The 16,147-nt window shown below is 50.7% G+C and overlaps 1 protein-coding gene across 2 annotated transcripts in view; it reads right to left on the bottom strand.

Moving 5' to 3' along the window:
* Positions 1 to 4,879: 4,879 nt before the first annotated feature.
* PES1 (pescadillo ribosomal biogenesis factor 1) overlaps positions 4,880 to 16,147 on the bottom strand; it is a 26,006-nt gene continuing 14,738 nt past the window's right edge. Inside the window, exons 7-15 of one of the 2 annotated variants that reach the window (XM_019539259.1) lie at positions 13,517 to 13,633; positions 13,128 to 13,205; positions 11,609 to 11,698; positions 11,171 to 11,301; positions 9,468 to 9,593; positions 8,936 to 9,120; positions 8,359 to 8,495; positions 7,011 to 7,178; positions 4,880 to 5,912 (exon numbers count right to left, since the gene is read on the bottom strand). In XM_019539259.1, the coding sequence (XP_019394804.1) occupies positions 5,826 to 5,912; positions 7,011 to 7,178; positions 8,359 to 8,495; positions 8,936 to 9,120; positions 9,468 to 9,593; positions 11,171 to 11,301; positions 11,609 to 11,698; positions 13,128 to 13,205; positions 13,517 to 13,633 (1,119 nt within the window). In that variant the 3' untranslated portion in view covers positions 4,880 to 5,825. The remainder of the gene's footprint in view (positions 5,913 to 7,010; positions 7,179 to 8,358; positions 8,496 to 8,935; positions 9,121 to 9,467; positions 9,594 to 11,170; positions 11,302 to 11,608; positions 11,699 to 13,127; positions 13,206 to 13,516; positions 13,634 to 16,147) is intronic. The other variant, XM_019539260.1, reaches the window with a different exon arrangement.

Below are 16,147 nucleotides of genomic sequence, written 5' to 3'. Positions count from 1 at the left end.
CAACCAGCTCTCCAGCCCTTCAATGCCCCCCCACCCCCAACACACAGGTCCCCCCTCCCCCTCCAGGTGAGAAACAAGCTGGAAAATTCCAGTCCAATGTATTTTTTTTCCACCTAAAAAGTGACTAAGCAGCAGAAAAATCAAAGCTAAGAACCAAAACACCTCCCTCACCTATCACATTGTTAAGGGGAGGTAGGGCTGTGAATTTAGAGGAAACTCAGTAAATGCTATAATGACTAAAGGAGAGCATTGTGGAGCATCTTAAAGGGACAGTCATTCCTCATGCCCTTTGATTATTGATGGGCTCTACAGATGGTCTGTGAATGACCCTAACAATAAGCAGAATGAGTTGAGTTTCACAAGTTTATAGCAGTGTGACAGTTTGATTCATCCCTACATACAGCTCCTGACACTGCTTACAGAGGTCTGTAAACTTCCCACAATCCTAATCCTACCCAGAGCCGGGATTGAGCAGCAGCAGCCCTCTCCCCAGGATCTATCCTCACTTCACCCATCAGTCCACCCTTGGCTTTATATTTGGGCACAAACCCTTCTGGAAGCTTGAAACAAAAAAAACAAAAAACCCCAAAACAAAACAAAAGTTTAATTCCTTACTGAACATACCTCCCCTGGCCCGCGGGGCTCACACCCTGCCTGCTGTTGTGTGGCGGCTCCAGGAAGGGCCCCCCATTGACTATCAGGGATCCTGCTTTTCTCCGATAAAAAAACCTTCCAATTTTCAGATCTAAAAAAGTCACTCAAAATCCACATTTTTCTGTGATTAAAATGAAACAACACTACATAATGATCTATATATTAGTGGTGTTTCATTTTAATCACAGAAAAATGTGGATTTTGAGTGACTTTTTTAAATCCAAAAATTCGGGTTTGTTTTTTTCCAGAGAAAACCAGGATCCCTGTCGATTATAGGGGGACCACTTGCAACCCTGAGCTTTGGGACATTTGTTTTTGCTGGGAGCCCTCCTGCGAGCTACAGGCCACCCCTGCCATGCACCGGGCAGGCTCTGGAGAGCGCCGGGCTGGCTGCCCGGGTGCTGTGGGGTCTCTTGAGACTGCGACCCTGCTTGAAACCAGTGCTTGAAAATATAGGTCCTTCGGCTCAACGAGCGCCTTGCAGGGGCCTGCGGAGAGCGCCCGGGGGATCAAGACTGGGCTGTTCTCAGGGCTGGCAGGGTCCAGGCCTGCCCCTGCCACAACCAGCTAGGGCAACGTTGCTGGCGCTCTGCAAGTCCCTGTGGCCTGCGCTGTCGCTGGCCCTGCCCTGGCCAATAGGGGCAGCACCAGCTTAGGCCCCTCGGCCCCCTGCAAGGGGCTGCAGGACCCAGCTCAGCCTCCCTGCAGGAGCCCCCGGCCCCAGCGCTGCCCCAAGGTGCCTACCAGGGTGCAGGGGCAGCTCCACCGCCCCAGCCAGGCCCGAGCCTGTCCAGGGACCAGGAACACTGAGACCAGGCAGGTGCCACAGGGACACGGCGCTGAGGAAGCTGGGAGCAGGCTCCCGGTGCCAGGCTGGCTTCACCACTAGGCGTCTCCCTGCCCAGCTGCCCTCAGAGCTGCCTGCCCAAGGGCGGCCCACGCAGGCCCCTTCGGCCTCATGGCATGAACCCTGCCCTCCCTGGCGCCGCGACCCTGCGCCCACCATCAAACCCTGGCACCCAGACCTTCCTCTGAACTCCCTGTTTGCCACATGCTGTCTCAGCCTGGCCCTTCTCCCATCCCCTGGCTTCGTCTGAATCTTGTCACACAAAAGCCCGTTTCAGGGCAAAAGCCTCTTCCCACAGCTCCTGATATTTGGATCAGATCTGCCCCCCACTTCCCCCTAAGTCCTCTACATCAGCATGTCTCAAACCTCAGCTGACATGACTTGGAGTTGGTCAGAAAAGGCTTGGGTGGGAGGGAAGAGGGAGGCAGCGCAGCTGGGAAGTGCTACTTTTGTTCACTGCTTTCACCATACATCTGTTCTTGGGGGGTTTTTTTCCCCCCATTTGCTTGCTCTTAAATGTTTTCTTGATTTCTCCATTTTTTTTGGAAAAGAAAATAGACTTACAAAAATAGGAAAAAGAGGCCAAGAAGGGAAAACAGAGGAAACGGAAAATGAGGAAAGCAAAGAGCTACCGAATTGAAAATGCACTACAAATTTGGATTTAAAAACAAACAAACAAACAAACAAACAAAGCCAGCCAGGCCCAAGCAGTTTTCTGCAGATTTGTTCCATTTTTAAAAAGGGCGCTAGGGGGAAAGTGTGTGTGTTGGGGGAGGTGGGGGGTGGAGAAATGTCTTAAAAAATAATTGCCAGGCTTTGCTAGGGACCACTCTTCTAACACAGCTCCCATGACACTCCACTGCCACTGCTTCATGCCGTTCAGTAGCTATGACTAGAGACAAACTCCTTAGAACTGCCCAAGACAGCATTTTTCAAGAGGGCAGGGAAATCTGTACATTTGAAAAATATGCAGTCCTGGGAGGACTGGAGGCCTATAACTTCACTAACATCTGGGACTATTCATAATACAAACCTCTTTTTTTCTGGTCAGCCTGAGCTTCCAGCTATAACTGCAGTATTGAAGTGCCATATGCTTGGGGCAAGTGGTGTGGATCTTCACGTTCTGAATAAGGGATCCGGCTGCAATTTTGCTCTTTTCAGCCAGATGGTACTTTGATGGCAAACCCTTGCTGGAGTTGGGACTGGCTGGCAGGGACCACCTGTCAAGCACCCTTGGTTTGGAGGTGGTCCTGCCTGGCCTGATAAGATGTCAAGCACTGATGGCCATATGGGCTGACAGCGTGCTGAGGCTGGGGAGCTTCTACAGATTCCCTTAAGTCATTTGGGAAGCCCAAGCTGGGAGATCGCACTATTTCTCCACAGGGTTAAATAACTGATGGTTATTTAGAGAGACAATAGTTAAGCTTCTTAGGTCTCCACTGCCTTCCCTTAAAGCCTTCAATCTGAAATGGATTTACCCAAGCTGAGAGTGGGCTCAAGCACTACAGTCATTTGAGGGTGCTGTGGCGCCCGCATCCAGTCCCACTCCCCTTAAGGCAGTTTTGTGTAGCTTGCTTACATACCCAACCAAGCCTTGGAGGTGCTGTCCCCATTCATTGCATGGGATCAGCACTTAACCATTTCAGGGGTTCAAGGTCTGCATGGGCTTTCATTGTCGTCTTAAGGCCCATAGGTGGGATAGCCCCAACAAGAATCAAGGTAGAAGTGGTGCCGAATAGTTTGACAGAAATGTAAAGCACCCTGCCTGCCTCCCTTTGCATCAGGTTTTCACATCCAAATTGCATTATCCACCACTGTCCTGCTTTTCCTCTAGTCTGCTGTTCCACTTCCAAGTTGCCCCCTCCCACTGCACTACTTTTCTTTACAGTTGGGCAATCTTATAATGACTAAAACAACGATGCAGTTGGCACAATGGCTGAAAAGGGATTCATGGCAGTTGTCACTCAACTTGTCTTGGGTTGGAAAGGACACCTGGGTTTTGGCCCTGAATAACCTGAAACAAGTTCCCCTTGGCGGTCCTCCAAAATAACTGGAAAAAAAGGCTGTAGGAAGAGGAACAGAACTTAGGAACAGCCCACACAGTAAATAGAACTGAAATGTGTCAGTTGTAACTCAGACCATGAGGCATTTTAGTTGCATCAAACTGTCTCTCCAAATGCTAATTTACTGGGATAGAATATGAGCAGTCACAGTGGAGCATAGCCATGCATCTCATATTGACAGTTCAGAGCAGGCAACTGGCCACGTACCCTAACAGGTCACCTTTCTTCAACCTTGGGAGACATCTCAGATTAGATGAATTCCTGTGGGGATTTACCCCAATAGGCCAGCAAGCATTCATAGTTCTGGACAGCATCAATCTAGTGCCAAAAAAAGAAAACCACAGAGCACATGACCAGGGATCTATAGCTCACCACAATGGGTGCAACCTTCATATTAACAACTCTCAGCCCTGCATCACCCAGCTCACAGGACTGGAGCCAACTTTTCCTTCTTGAGCTCCTATTGGCTTAGCTCTCAGAGGGCGAGTGTTTTGAACCTACATGATGACTGACTTACAATTTAGGAAATGCCAGCTCAAATCCATGCTTTGTTGAGCCTCACCATAAGACCTTGGCTAAGTAATTCAGTCTCTCTGGATCTCAAGTCCCCATCTGCAAAATAAGTGCAACAACCCTGCCACTGCTCACAGGTGTGAGAGAAAGTATTAAAGACTGACATACTCCTTCAAAGAGCTCAGTAATGGGTACCCCTGAAATACTGTGGATGCCCTAGTGCAGAGCTGCTTGATCCAGCACAAAGGGTTAAGAGCTTCCCTAGCTGTAGTCCACTCTTTACTTCTTTGCTTTCAAAACCATTAAACCCACAGTTAAACAACCTAACATACCATCACCAAGGTGAGCACTTGGCTATTAGACCCAAATGAACACCACTGCTTCCAAGAATCATTTACCAGAGCACCATCCATTTGCAGGGGCATGAGGGAGCAGGAAACAGAGGATTAGATCATAGGTGAAACCACCCTATAGAGCAGACTGTGCAAGGGCCTCATTAGCATCTAGTGCAGGTCCCCACTAAAATAATAATAAGACAACCATCTGGGTCCTGTTCAGTCTATAGAGAAAGCTGTTTCCCCTCACAGGAGCACAACACACAGGAGCTGATATCACACCCACCCCCTTAACAGAAAACTGCAACATGGTGGGGACCGATTGGGTTTAATGCCCCTCAATCGAAGTCTGACCCCTTCCTGCTTGTGCAGAAAGTGTCCTGCAGGATGCAGCCACGTGGCTAGGTCATGGGGAAGAGACAGAGTCCTCAGATGCACAGAAGGAACAGACCACAGAGACAGCCAGCTAGGAAAATTCATTTTTAATTAATTAAGTACAATAAAATATAAGCCATGTACAGTACCCCAGTCTTTGGGGGAGACTCACTCAGAGCAAGAGAGGTGAAGGGGCAGTTTTCCCAGGCAAAGGGCCCTGGACTTTGTACAAAGGGCCCTGGAGTTCCCCAGACAGCAAACAAACAAACAAACCACCCACCCACCCAGGAAAGGAACATGCCTACTTCTGACAGCACCCACCACAAGTTCCTATTGAAAGGGCCCCAATGGCTGGTTTGAGCCAGCTCACCCCCTTCCCAGGTATTTTAGCCTTTTATGTATACAAAAAACCTCACGGCAGGATGTGTATGCCTTCTCTCATTTAATACGCCACTCAGCTTCTCCATGGTGAACTTTTGGCCATCTTAAATTGTACTGCTGCAGCATCTAGGTCTGCCTGCTTCTCCTTCCTGTGCCTTGGATCTGCCTTTGAGAAGGAGTCAGGGAGAAATCCCCTTCTCCCCTTATCATATGAAAAGTCCTTTTCTCTTTCAAGACATATCACAGTGGACTCTCGCTATGCACAATGGAAAAAGAGAAAAGAAGGTAGGAGACAACCAATGCTTTCTAGGGAGGACATTCTCCACCTAGGGTCTGCCTCACCACTTGGCTTGATGCCACCCAAGCTTGGGAAGCAGATTCAAAACAGTATCACAGCCTCCCTGTAAAGTAACCCAGAAGGATTTGGGGGGCATAGGGGAGGGGGAGAAGAGGAAGAAATACGCTTTAACTCAGTTTTTCCCTTCCCAAGACAAAGCTGAGGGTCAACGTCACACAGGCACTGATGGCCTACATGGGGTGCAGCCTGTCCTCAAGTAAGCATGAGGTACAGTTCAGAAAGCAAGCCTCAATAGGCTAAGGGGGCAGACCAGTCTTGTGAATGTCTGGCTCTGCCCCCAAGGAAGCTCAGCAGCTCCATCACTCCCGCCGTGCCTTCTTGGTTTTCTTCTTTCCCAGCTTCAAGGTGGCGTCATGAGCTTTCCTCTTTTCAGCCAGTTTGTTTGCCTGTTGGGGAAAGAAAAGGATGGGAAGCTCTTCAAAATTAACCTCCAAACACTGTTGTCTCCTCTTCTCCCAACCCCTACACTCTTGGCAGCTCCTTCTGCTATAGCAAACCTGGAGATGGACCTAAACCATAGTTCCTCCAGCATTTGAGGTTGACTGACCTAGACCCAAGCATCCCCCTTGCTCTGGGTGGGGAACAGCTTGCTGCTTGTCCAGAAAACTTAAGTAGCAACAAGTAAATTACTCTCTAGGTTAGCCTGACAGTGGAGGATGGTATGTGCCATGGACAGAGGTTCTCAGACCTCGAGAAGGCTACCCCATGACCACATCAGGGGAATAATCTCATCAACTCTGCTCCTCTCAGTACAAAGCCTCTGTCAGTTGCTGCCCTCTAAAAGGAACCGATAGAGACAGTGGGGCTGAGATATTGTCGGGAAGTACAGGCATGTCTACAGCCCTCCACAACAGGGGGTTCAGACATGCCAGCAGAACCCTGAGGCCAAACAAGGGCCAAAACAAAGCAAGGTACACAGGGGCATAAAGTTCAATACTAAGTGGGCAGAAGGGGAAGAATATAGCAGGGAAATCCCTAGTCACTCCCATACCTTATGCTATGGAGGTCTAAGTGTAACTTTGCAACCTTTGTACAGTGACTCCTACCTTTAAATCTACCACTTCCATTCTGTACACACCAGAAGCAGCACAGCCTCATGGACTGATTGAGGCTGGGAGCCAGGAACTCTGTTCCTATCACGGCCAGTGGACCTGCACCAAACATCTTGATGCCTCAACTTCCTTTTTGTTACATAGAGATTATGCCCTTACCAAAAGCCGGAGATTGCCCAGCCTTTCTGCAATGTTCAATATGCAGAAAGAAGAGTTGTTTGTGAACTACCCCCAGTCCCAGTGTTATGTCAGTCCCACCAATTAGAGTACACTGCTCCCATCTGAGTGATGGGTAACTCTCATCCATTCAGGAGTGTACTCCAGGAGGTGCGAGCTGGCTGAGGGTTTTAAGATTCAATGCCCTGGCTCCAGAAACCAAGGGGTGAGTGTCTGGTACTCCTATCCTTGGGAAGGGAACATTGGCTCTGGTACCTCTCGGACTTTGCGTTTCTTGCCAAACATTATTTTCTGGTAGAGGTATTTCTCCTTCTTCTTCATCATCATGATAGCAAGACGCTTCTCCTCATTCTGCTCCTCTTGCACCCGTCGCTGCTTGTCTTCCAGCCGCACTGTGCCTGCTGTCACCTTCACAGAGAGTTTCTAGGAGAGCAGGAGAGGCCCAATGAGCCCAGAGTTACACAGTGACCTTCTACAGACAACTAAGCAGCCAGCTGTTTCCTTTCTGCAGTGTAATGCAAAGCTCCATGCAAACTAGGCCAGTGGGAAAGGGCACAACACAGATACCAGGTGCGTCCACAGGGACAGACGCATACCCTTCCCCACGAAGATGGCCCAGCTCAAATTCCTCAAAACAAACACCAGTATGGCCCTACTCTAAAGGGTCTGACTGCTGACCATGGATGAGCTGAGCAGAGCATGAACTAGGAAACATCTGGGAGTGAAAGGCAGGCACCCAGCCTCACACACAAAAAAGCTCACCTAACACTAAGGCAGAAAATGTATGAGCAGATACCAACAGCAAAAGTGTTATGATTTGTGCATTCCAGGCACATATTTAACTGCAGAAAGTCATGGAAAAACAGAGCATATATACAGCAGTGCCAGTACTGGTTCCAAGAATGTTAGATGCTCTGCCTTGGCACTGCACTGATCTGTGGCTCTGGGTCCCTTCAAGTTTCTTCAGGCAATGTCTGTGCCCTTCCCTGGCTTGCAGTCCCCAATTGTTAAACTAGAGCTAAAAGCATGAGTGACTATAGCCTAAGCTAAAAGACCAAAGCTTCCCAAGCTAGAGCTATAATAGACTTGTATCCTCCACAGATAAGGCAAAGTGGGGCTGATAATACACTTCCCCTTGATCTCTCACTTATAAGTACAACGAGATAACATGCACACACAAAAATTCAGTGGATGATAAACTTTATGAGGCTCAAGAGGACCAATTTGGATTTAAGGGTTGGGACCTGACCCTCAGTGAATGTTCTGGCTAAGCTTCAAGCCTCAGCCTGGATTGTTTTAGCCCTTTCAGATACTAGAAGCAGGAGGCCATATTCTACTCTCACCCCCTCCCCACTCAGGAAGAGAGCTTGGTTAGACAAACCAAACAGGGAAGAGCTTGGGCCCAAGACAAGAGTGTTTCTCAGAGTTATGCAGAGCTGAGACTGAGGGCAAAGAACAGAATACATTCAGTAAGCTGAATTCTGAAACCGGCCATCAAGTAACAAAGAAGGAGGGCAGCACAGACAAGAGCTGAAGCTGCATCTTCTCAGCAATGAAGACACCCTCTAAAAGGTTCAACCAACTCCAAAGCCATTCACAATACCTTTCCCTGGGTTTTCTGCTCTTCCATTCGCTTCAGTTTCTCCTCCTCTTCCTTTTCAGAGTCATCTTCCTCTTCTGAGCCTTCATCATCTTCCTCACCACCTTCCTCCTCTTCCTCTTCTTCCTCCTCCTCCTCCTCTGTGAAAGGCAAAGAAGCAGTGTTACCACTGAAGGCAGATTCTGTGGGAAGTACATGAATCTACACCACGGGTGGGCAAAATTCAGCCCGGATGTGGCACACCAGGCAATTCTATCCGGCCCACAGGGCCCCTAAAAAATTTAGAAAATAAATATTTATCTGTCCCTGGCTGCCTGCCATGCAGCCCTCAATGACTTGCCAAAACTCAGTAAACAGCCCTCTGCTCAAAATAATTGCCTACCCCTGATCTGTATGCTGCTGTTACAAGGTAACATAGTACAAAGTGGCTAAGACTCCCCAGCACTCAGAGGTGACCCAAGATGGGGATACTAGAGGTAAGAGATGAATTAACTTAGCACGGAGGGCAGAGGCTACAAGAGGTGGGAAAGCTGGTTAGATGGACTCTAGACAGATTCTGGGGCATGGGTCCTGCCATTACCTGGGTTCTCTCCCCTCTGCAAGGCCAGCAGCTTCAGCTTCTCCGGTGGGATATAGTCCCCGTCCTTCTCTGTGACAAAGGGGGAGAGGTGTGGGGGCAGTAATACACCAGGAAAGTAGTCAGCCTCTGGGAGGCACATCTTGGCATTGACTGAATCGAACACCCACTGTGGCTGGAGATAATACCTACAGAGATAAGAGAGCATTGTCAATGAGAGGGCCAAGCCACTAGGAGTTTGATGGGGGATGGAAAACAGCTGCATTTCCCACATTCAAGGCATCTGCAGGATATGGAGCAGAGTGAGCAACTGATGTTCCAAGAGAAGGAGACAGGGACACATGTCTTCACGTGAAGCCCAATCCAAAGTGCACTGAAGGCAGTGGAACATCAGGGCACAACTGCTCAGAGCACTAGAGTGGAGCTGGATGGGGTCTTCACGAGCTTCCAAGTGGAAACAGTCAATGGAACCTCCTAACCATTCATACAGAAGATACTACCACATCCAGGCCAGTAAGCTGGCAAAAGTGCTCACCTGCTAATGACCTGCTTCTCTAGGTTGGGACGGTCAACAATCTGGTGGGTGATGGTTGGGTCTGTCACCTCATAGGCGGCTCCAATGCATACGGACTTGTCCCAAGACACTTCACCCCCAAAACACCTGTCAACAAGGAACACCTCCTGAAAAATTCATCTGGCGAGCTGTAATCAAAACCAGCCTTGGGACAAGAAACAGAATGCAGCATGGGACAGACAAGGGCCTAGTATTCGTTGCACAATGTGGTCACTGAGGGTTGTAATATTCCCCAAGGCTAAAGGCAAGTGAACCTTGACATCCCAGAGAAGCAAAAACACAAAATCTCCTGCTGCCTTGTGACCAAGGACAAAGAGGAATACAAAAGCCCTGGTCAGCTGGGCCCAAAGTACTTTTTCCTCCAATTCCATATCCATACCTGAGTTTCAAGGCTGTTCCTAGGAATCCCAGTCACCATAGTCTTAGGAAGACTGCTTCACACATGCGTTAGACCAGGGGTGGACAAAATATGGCCCATGGGCTGGATTCAGCCTGGCCAACTAATTGTACCTGGCCTGCAGGTTGGCAGACACAGTCATAGGATCTGGCCTGTGGGGAGCCAGTGGCTCTGGCTGCTGTAGCATGCCAGGCAGGCAGGCATGTCCTGGCCCCATCTGCAATTTACACCAGCTCCCAACCCATATGTCAGAAGTAGTGCCGGATGCAAGCCAGCATCGGCTGTGGACACTACTTGCAGGTTCTTGTTGGGGACTAGGGCAACTGCTTGGGACTGCAGTTGGTATGAGATAGATGCCCTGATCCTGAGCTGGAATCTACAGGCAGTGTCCGCAGCTGATGCTAGCGCCTGCCTAGCACATTGGCTGGGAGCTGATGTAAGCTGCAGGGATGTGCTGTAGGTGTGGGACAGTTGGGAGGGGGAGACAGAGGCGGTCCTGCCCATCATGAGTTGCTACAGGGTGGTCTGGAGGTGATGCAGGGCAGTGGCAGCAGGGAGGAGCCACAAGACAGCTTCAATATAGGCTCTGGGTGGCTAGTCGGGAGGGACCCAGCAGTGCCGAGCATGCCTGCTACTGGGTCCTGCTTTTGCCCAGCTCCCAGCACCAGCTGCCACCACCCATTGCGGTCAGGGCAGCTTCTCTCAATCTACCCCTCCCCAAACCATCCCGTACCTACAGCACACCCCTGCAGCTTATGGGAGCTCCCTGCATGCCAGAAGCAGGACAGGTGCTGGTATCAGCTGTGGATGCAGCCAACAGGTTACCACTGGGGATCAGGGCATATGCCTGAGCCCCTCCTTGGGTAGAAGGGCAGGCCAGAACCTGAACCTGCTGCCCACACCCATGCCAGCTCCTGCTCCCATCCACAGCCCCATCTCACATAGGAAGGTTTGATGAGCTGTTGGGGAAGGGGGGGAAAGGAGGAAGGGAGAAAGAGGAGAGGACGGGGTACCGCCTTGGCATGCAACAGCTCCCTAAAGTTTCCCATGTGGCCCACAGGCCCAAACAACTGCCTACCCCTGCACTGTACAAAATAATTCTCCTTTCATGGTTAAATGGCTCCCCTAAGGACTTCTCATTGCTCAGGTTCACCGACTTCCCCCATCACGAATACTGTTCCCCTCTCCCCCTTGACAGCTCCACAAACCACTGCACCTCTTGCACGTACCAGCATGCGGAAGCAGACAGTGTCCAATTTGTACATACCGGATGATGAAGGCCAGGGGCTCCCGAGGCACCTCCCTGTTTAGGAAGAACCGCAGCCCCTCAAACAACTTCTTTTGCTTCTCCAATGACTCCTGCTCTTTTCTCCTTGCCTCCTCATGCTCTGTACTCTCCTGTTCAAAGCAAGGTACTATGAGGGTTGCTTCTGCTGTCACCTTTCCCTCTCCCTGCAAGAACTCCCCCACTGCCTCTGAGGAAGGAGCCAGTGGAGCAAATGCCCTCCTGTTGTTCATCTTGGTCTTCAGCCTGGGTAGCAGGTGCATCATCCTGTATACTCGTAGTGAGCAGAGTGTCTGATACACTTCTTACCTTCTCAGGCTGCATCCTGGAAGTCCTCAAGGACTGCAGTGAACTACTGCAAATGAAATAATGCAGCCCCCACAACATGTTCCACACGTCTGAGCTGACCCAAACTCTTACCCCATCCACAGGGAATTCATCTATTTCCACTTCATCCTCTGGGTTTGGGGCAACCACCCGGGCCAGGCTGGCGCTCAGCGCAGAGAGTTTCTGTAGGAAGGGAGAAGAGAAATTCACCTTTTGCACAGGTGGTTTGGTGGGTAGGTGTGTGTATATGGATGGGAGAAACAGGGGAAGTGCATGCAATGGCAGTGGTGGGGGTACAGGACTGTCCTTCTGAGAAAGGAATAAGACAGATCTCAGAGGGAGGGTTAAGATCCTAGAAACAGAAAGGTACTCCTGTACTGGCTGCCACTGGAGGTCCTGCTTTACAAAATGCTTTGAAGCCCCACCCCCAAATATAGAATGCACTCACAATCAGGTGTGTGGCACTGGGAGTGGAGGGGCTTCTTTCTAAATTATTGTTTCCTTGCCCAGGATGAACTAAATTACCCCAGAATGCATCAGGGAACAGAGCTCAGAAGCCTACCTCAGCCCATCCAGACAGACTGGAGCAGCCAGCAGCACGGGCAGCACGTGCAAGTCACCCCTGGGAGTACCCAATTAAGGAAATGGAACAAGAGACAGTGCAGCACATGAGTAGTGCTGGAAGCCCTAGAGAAGGGCCTGTGTTCTGGATGCTAGGGTGGCTACTTTCAGTTCCAGGAGGCCAGGAGATTCCAAACATAGTTCTCATAAGTAAGGGTCTTCAGAACTCAAGGAGGGAGCCAGCCAGTCTTTCTTGTGGGATGACCAAGGCAACCTCCCTCATGGCTTTAACTGGCCAAGAGACCCTGGCAGTCACTCCTCCCTGCAGACTGGCACAGGGATTGAAACCACAGCTTAATTATCCTGATTAAGCTCAGGGAAGCCATTAATCCATGTGTTATTAATGGCTTCCCTGGGCTTAATCAAGGTAATTAACCATCCCCAGGCAGGGAGGCTGCAAGCAGCTGCACTAGGGTCCTAGGCAAGCTGTGGCAGGCAGACAGGAGGCTGCAAGTGACTGCACCGGGTCTACAGAGACCTGGCCTAGCTTGCTGCCAGCAGCAGGTGCAGTGCAGCTCCAGCCCCTTCCCTGCCATCTGCCTGGAGGCGTACATGCACCTGCTGCCAGCAGTGAGGCAGGCCATGGCTCCCTATACCTTGATGCTGCCATTTGCAGCCTCCCCACCACAGCCAGCCCAGGCTCCATGGGTGGTGGCAGGGGCCAGGCCAGAGCCCAAGCCAGCTGTGGCAGGATGTAAGCAGCTGCACTGGAATTCATGGAGCCCCAAGCTTGTTAGGCATGTGCACCTCCCACAGGTAATGAGCCAGGTCAGGGCTCCATGGACCCCAGGGCAGCTGTTTGCAGCAGTTCCCCCACCCCTCATGCTCAAAAACTGCAGGGCTTCTCACCCTTTTTTTGCTTGCCAGTAGGTTTTTTTTTTTTAGCGAATCTGCCAGGCTCATAGAGCCTGCCATTTTTGCGTTTTCCCACAAAAAATGTGAAATTGTGATTTTGGTAGGTCCCTACTCATAGGATTGCAGGGCCTCTCACCTCCATGTAGCTCTCAGAGTTCAGGGCATAGGCCTCCCCTTCCTTGGGCTTCAGCTCCACCTCGGCTTGGCCTTCAATCTAAAAAGAGGAAACAGTGAAGACTGACACAGAGCCCTCTCATTTTCCCAAATCTAGCAACAGCTCCTGAACCCATTCTGGCTCTTCCCTTCCCCAGCCAGAAAGGGCCACCACTGGGTGAAATGCAAGCAAGGGCAGGCTGCTTCCTCAATGCTACCAAGCCAAGGAAGAGGAAAGAGACCAAGATCAGAAGCAAGCGCAGGTCATCCCTTGCAGCAGAACAGAATGACCAGGCCAGAAGTGAGGACCAGCTCTCCCCTGGCTCCAGGGGGACAGCCTGGCAAGACCCTCAAGAGCCTCGGCTACCTCACCTTTGGGGGGTAGTGTAGGTTGAGAGACTGGTAGAGGCGAAAATTGACAAAGCCCAGCAAGGTGGTGTAGAACTCTGTGAAGGTTGCCATGACCCTGTAGTCCACATCTGTTGGGTGCTAGAGGAGACACAAGAAAATCAGTTTGGACATAGAGAGCAGCAATAGCCAGCCCACAGCCCACCTGTTACTCCTCAGGCACCTTTCTACACCACTGGTTGGCCTGGGGGAAAAGAGGTCAGATCTCTAGCAGGAAGGCAACCTGGCCTAGTGAGGAGGCCATAGGACACTTGGGATTCTACAGCTGTCAGTAACTTGCTGCTTGACCTGGGGTTGGAATCGCTCTGTGCAGATGAGGAAACTGAGGCACAATGAAAATAACAACAGTCCTTGCTCCCATAAAACCTCTGCCTGACACATGCCTAGTGCTACTTCTGTGAGCAGGAGGAGAAATCAGGCAATATCCCTTTATCCAGGCAGCAGGCCAGTTCCAGCCTTCTCTGTGGTGGAAGCAGCCCCCCGGCACATTCACCCAAGAAAGCTCAGTTTCCAGGCAACGGCAGGAACCTCCAGGTCAAGTGCACCCTCTGCCCCCATCCATCCTGCAGGCCTGTCTTGCATAATTACCCACTCAATGTTTATATGAGCTGCCTCTGTGCTCAAGACCTGCAATTTCTCACCTACTTATTAAAAGGCACAAGTAGATCAGAGCATGAAGCATGGGGAGGTCATTACCTTGGGAGGAGATGCTCAGGGGCTGACAGGAAGTGAGCCTGCAGCCCTGCCTACCCAATTCCCTAGTAGGGAATAGAGGGGCACAGTGGGTTATTGCAAGGTGTCCCCAAAGAGCACTGCCTATCCCTCACATTGCCCTGGGAGGTACATGGAACAGCCCAGGAACAAGGGCTGGAACATCCTGATATCCACAAAAGATGGTTCAATGCATGCAGGGAAAAGATTTTCTAGAACATCCTAGCCCTAGCTCAAACATGTTCTGAAAGATGGGACTAACAGGCAAGACTACCCAGTTCCACTCAGTGACTGGCAGGGCGCACACACGTGAACAACAATACTATTTAGAAGTTAGAGGGAGGGAGGAGGGCAATGGGGAGAAGACGATCTAGCACAAGTCAGTTAAATCTCCTGTCTGCTCCTCTCCTGCAGTAAGTGGGTATTTAGCCAGCATGGGCTGACCTCTGAATGAGCTGTTACGATTTAGCTTCACTTACTGTAGGGTAGAGGTGGACACACACAAGTGGTCAGCTGATATGGTCAAAAACTGTAAGTACCCTGGCCTTAAAACAGTACAACTGTTCATCTGTCCATATGTGCTCTATATTAGGGAACAGTATACCAGTTCTACCTTCCGAATGGGACCAGAGGAAAGCTGAACTGAGACCCTGTGGGTCAAACTTCAAGGAGGGTAGGGGTTTACTACAAGCCACCACATTAGGAGGAAGAGCTGGATCTGGAATTCTCCAGGCAGCTGGGGGAGGCTGTGCATGCAAAGGATGTTGTGGTCACGGGTGATATGAATTACCCTGACATCAACTGGGAGGAGCAGTCAGCCAAATCTAGCCACTCACAAAGGTTCCTGACGTGTGTACAGGACCTGCACCTCATGCAGGAGGTACTCGTCCCTACTAGGGAAAACACCATACTGGATCTGGTGTTAGCCTCTGGGGATGACCTGGTGGGGGAGGTCCTAGTACAAGGGAGGCTAGGGGACAGTGATCATAAAATGATCCAGTTTGCTTTTCAGAGAAAGGTGGTGAGGGTAACTAGCACAGCACAAATGCTCGACTTCAGGAAAGCCAAATTCGATGTGCTCAGGGCAGTAGTCAGGGAGGCACTCGGAGCCCAGGGGGTAGCTAGTATGGGGGTCCAGGAAAGGTGGTCGGTCGTTCCTCAAGGAGGCTATCCTTGGGGCGCAGCAGGACGCAATTCCTCTGCGCAGGAAGGCAGAAAAAGGGTAAAAGAAACCTTCATGGCTGAGCATGGATATCCAGGCTGGCCTGAAGGCAAAGAAAAAAGAATACTGGAGGTAGAAGCAGGGGCAGGGACAAAGGAGGAGTACACCTCCCTGACCCGAGCTTGTAAGGATTTGGTGAGGAAGGCTAAAGCAGCACTGGAGCTTAGATTAGCTTCTGGGATTAAAGATAACAAAAAGTCCTTCTTCAAGTATACAGGTAGCAAGAAGTCTCAGGGTAACATTGGACCCCTACAAGGCAGGGCAGGGCACGGCAAGGCAGGGCAGGGCAGGGCAGTTGGTGACGGACAGGCGAGAGAAGCCAGAACTCTCCAGCAAGTTCTTTGCCTCCTTGTTCCTGTCCGCTGACAATGGGGTGCTCTTGGGTGATAGCATAGAGAGGCCCGGGAAGGATGCGAGTCCCCCGACTCTTAGTTCAGACCTAGTTAAGGACTACCTGGAGGGCTTAGATGTGTCCAAGTCAGCGGGCCCGGATGACCTTCATCCGTGGGTGCTGAGGGAACTGGCTGGTGTCATTGCGGAGCCATTGGCACGGCTGTTTGAGGACTCCTGGTGCTCGGGCCAAGTCCCTGAGGACTGGAAAAGGGCCAATGTAGTCCCTGTTTTCAAGAAGGGGAGGAAGGAAGAGCCTGGCAACTACAGGC

This window comes from Crocodylus porosus, unplaced genomic scaffold (genome assembly GCF_001723895.1).
Source record: "Crocodylus porosus isolate Cpor-Errol unplaced genomic scaffold, CroPor_comp1, whole genome shotgun sequence".
Lineage (NCBI taxonomy): Eukaryota > Metazoa > Chordata > Crocodylia > Crocodylidae > Crocodylus > Crocodylus porosus.
The sequence above is the reverse complement of the archived record's forward strand: the minus strand, read 5'-3'. Positions and strand labels throughout refer to the sequence as shown.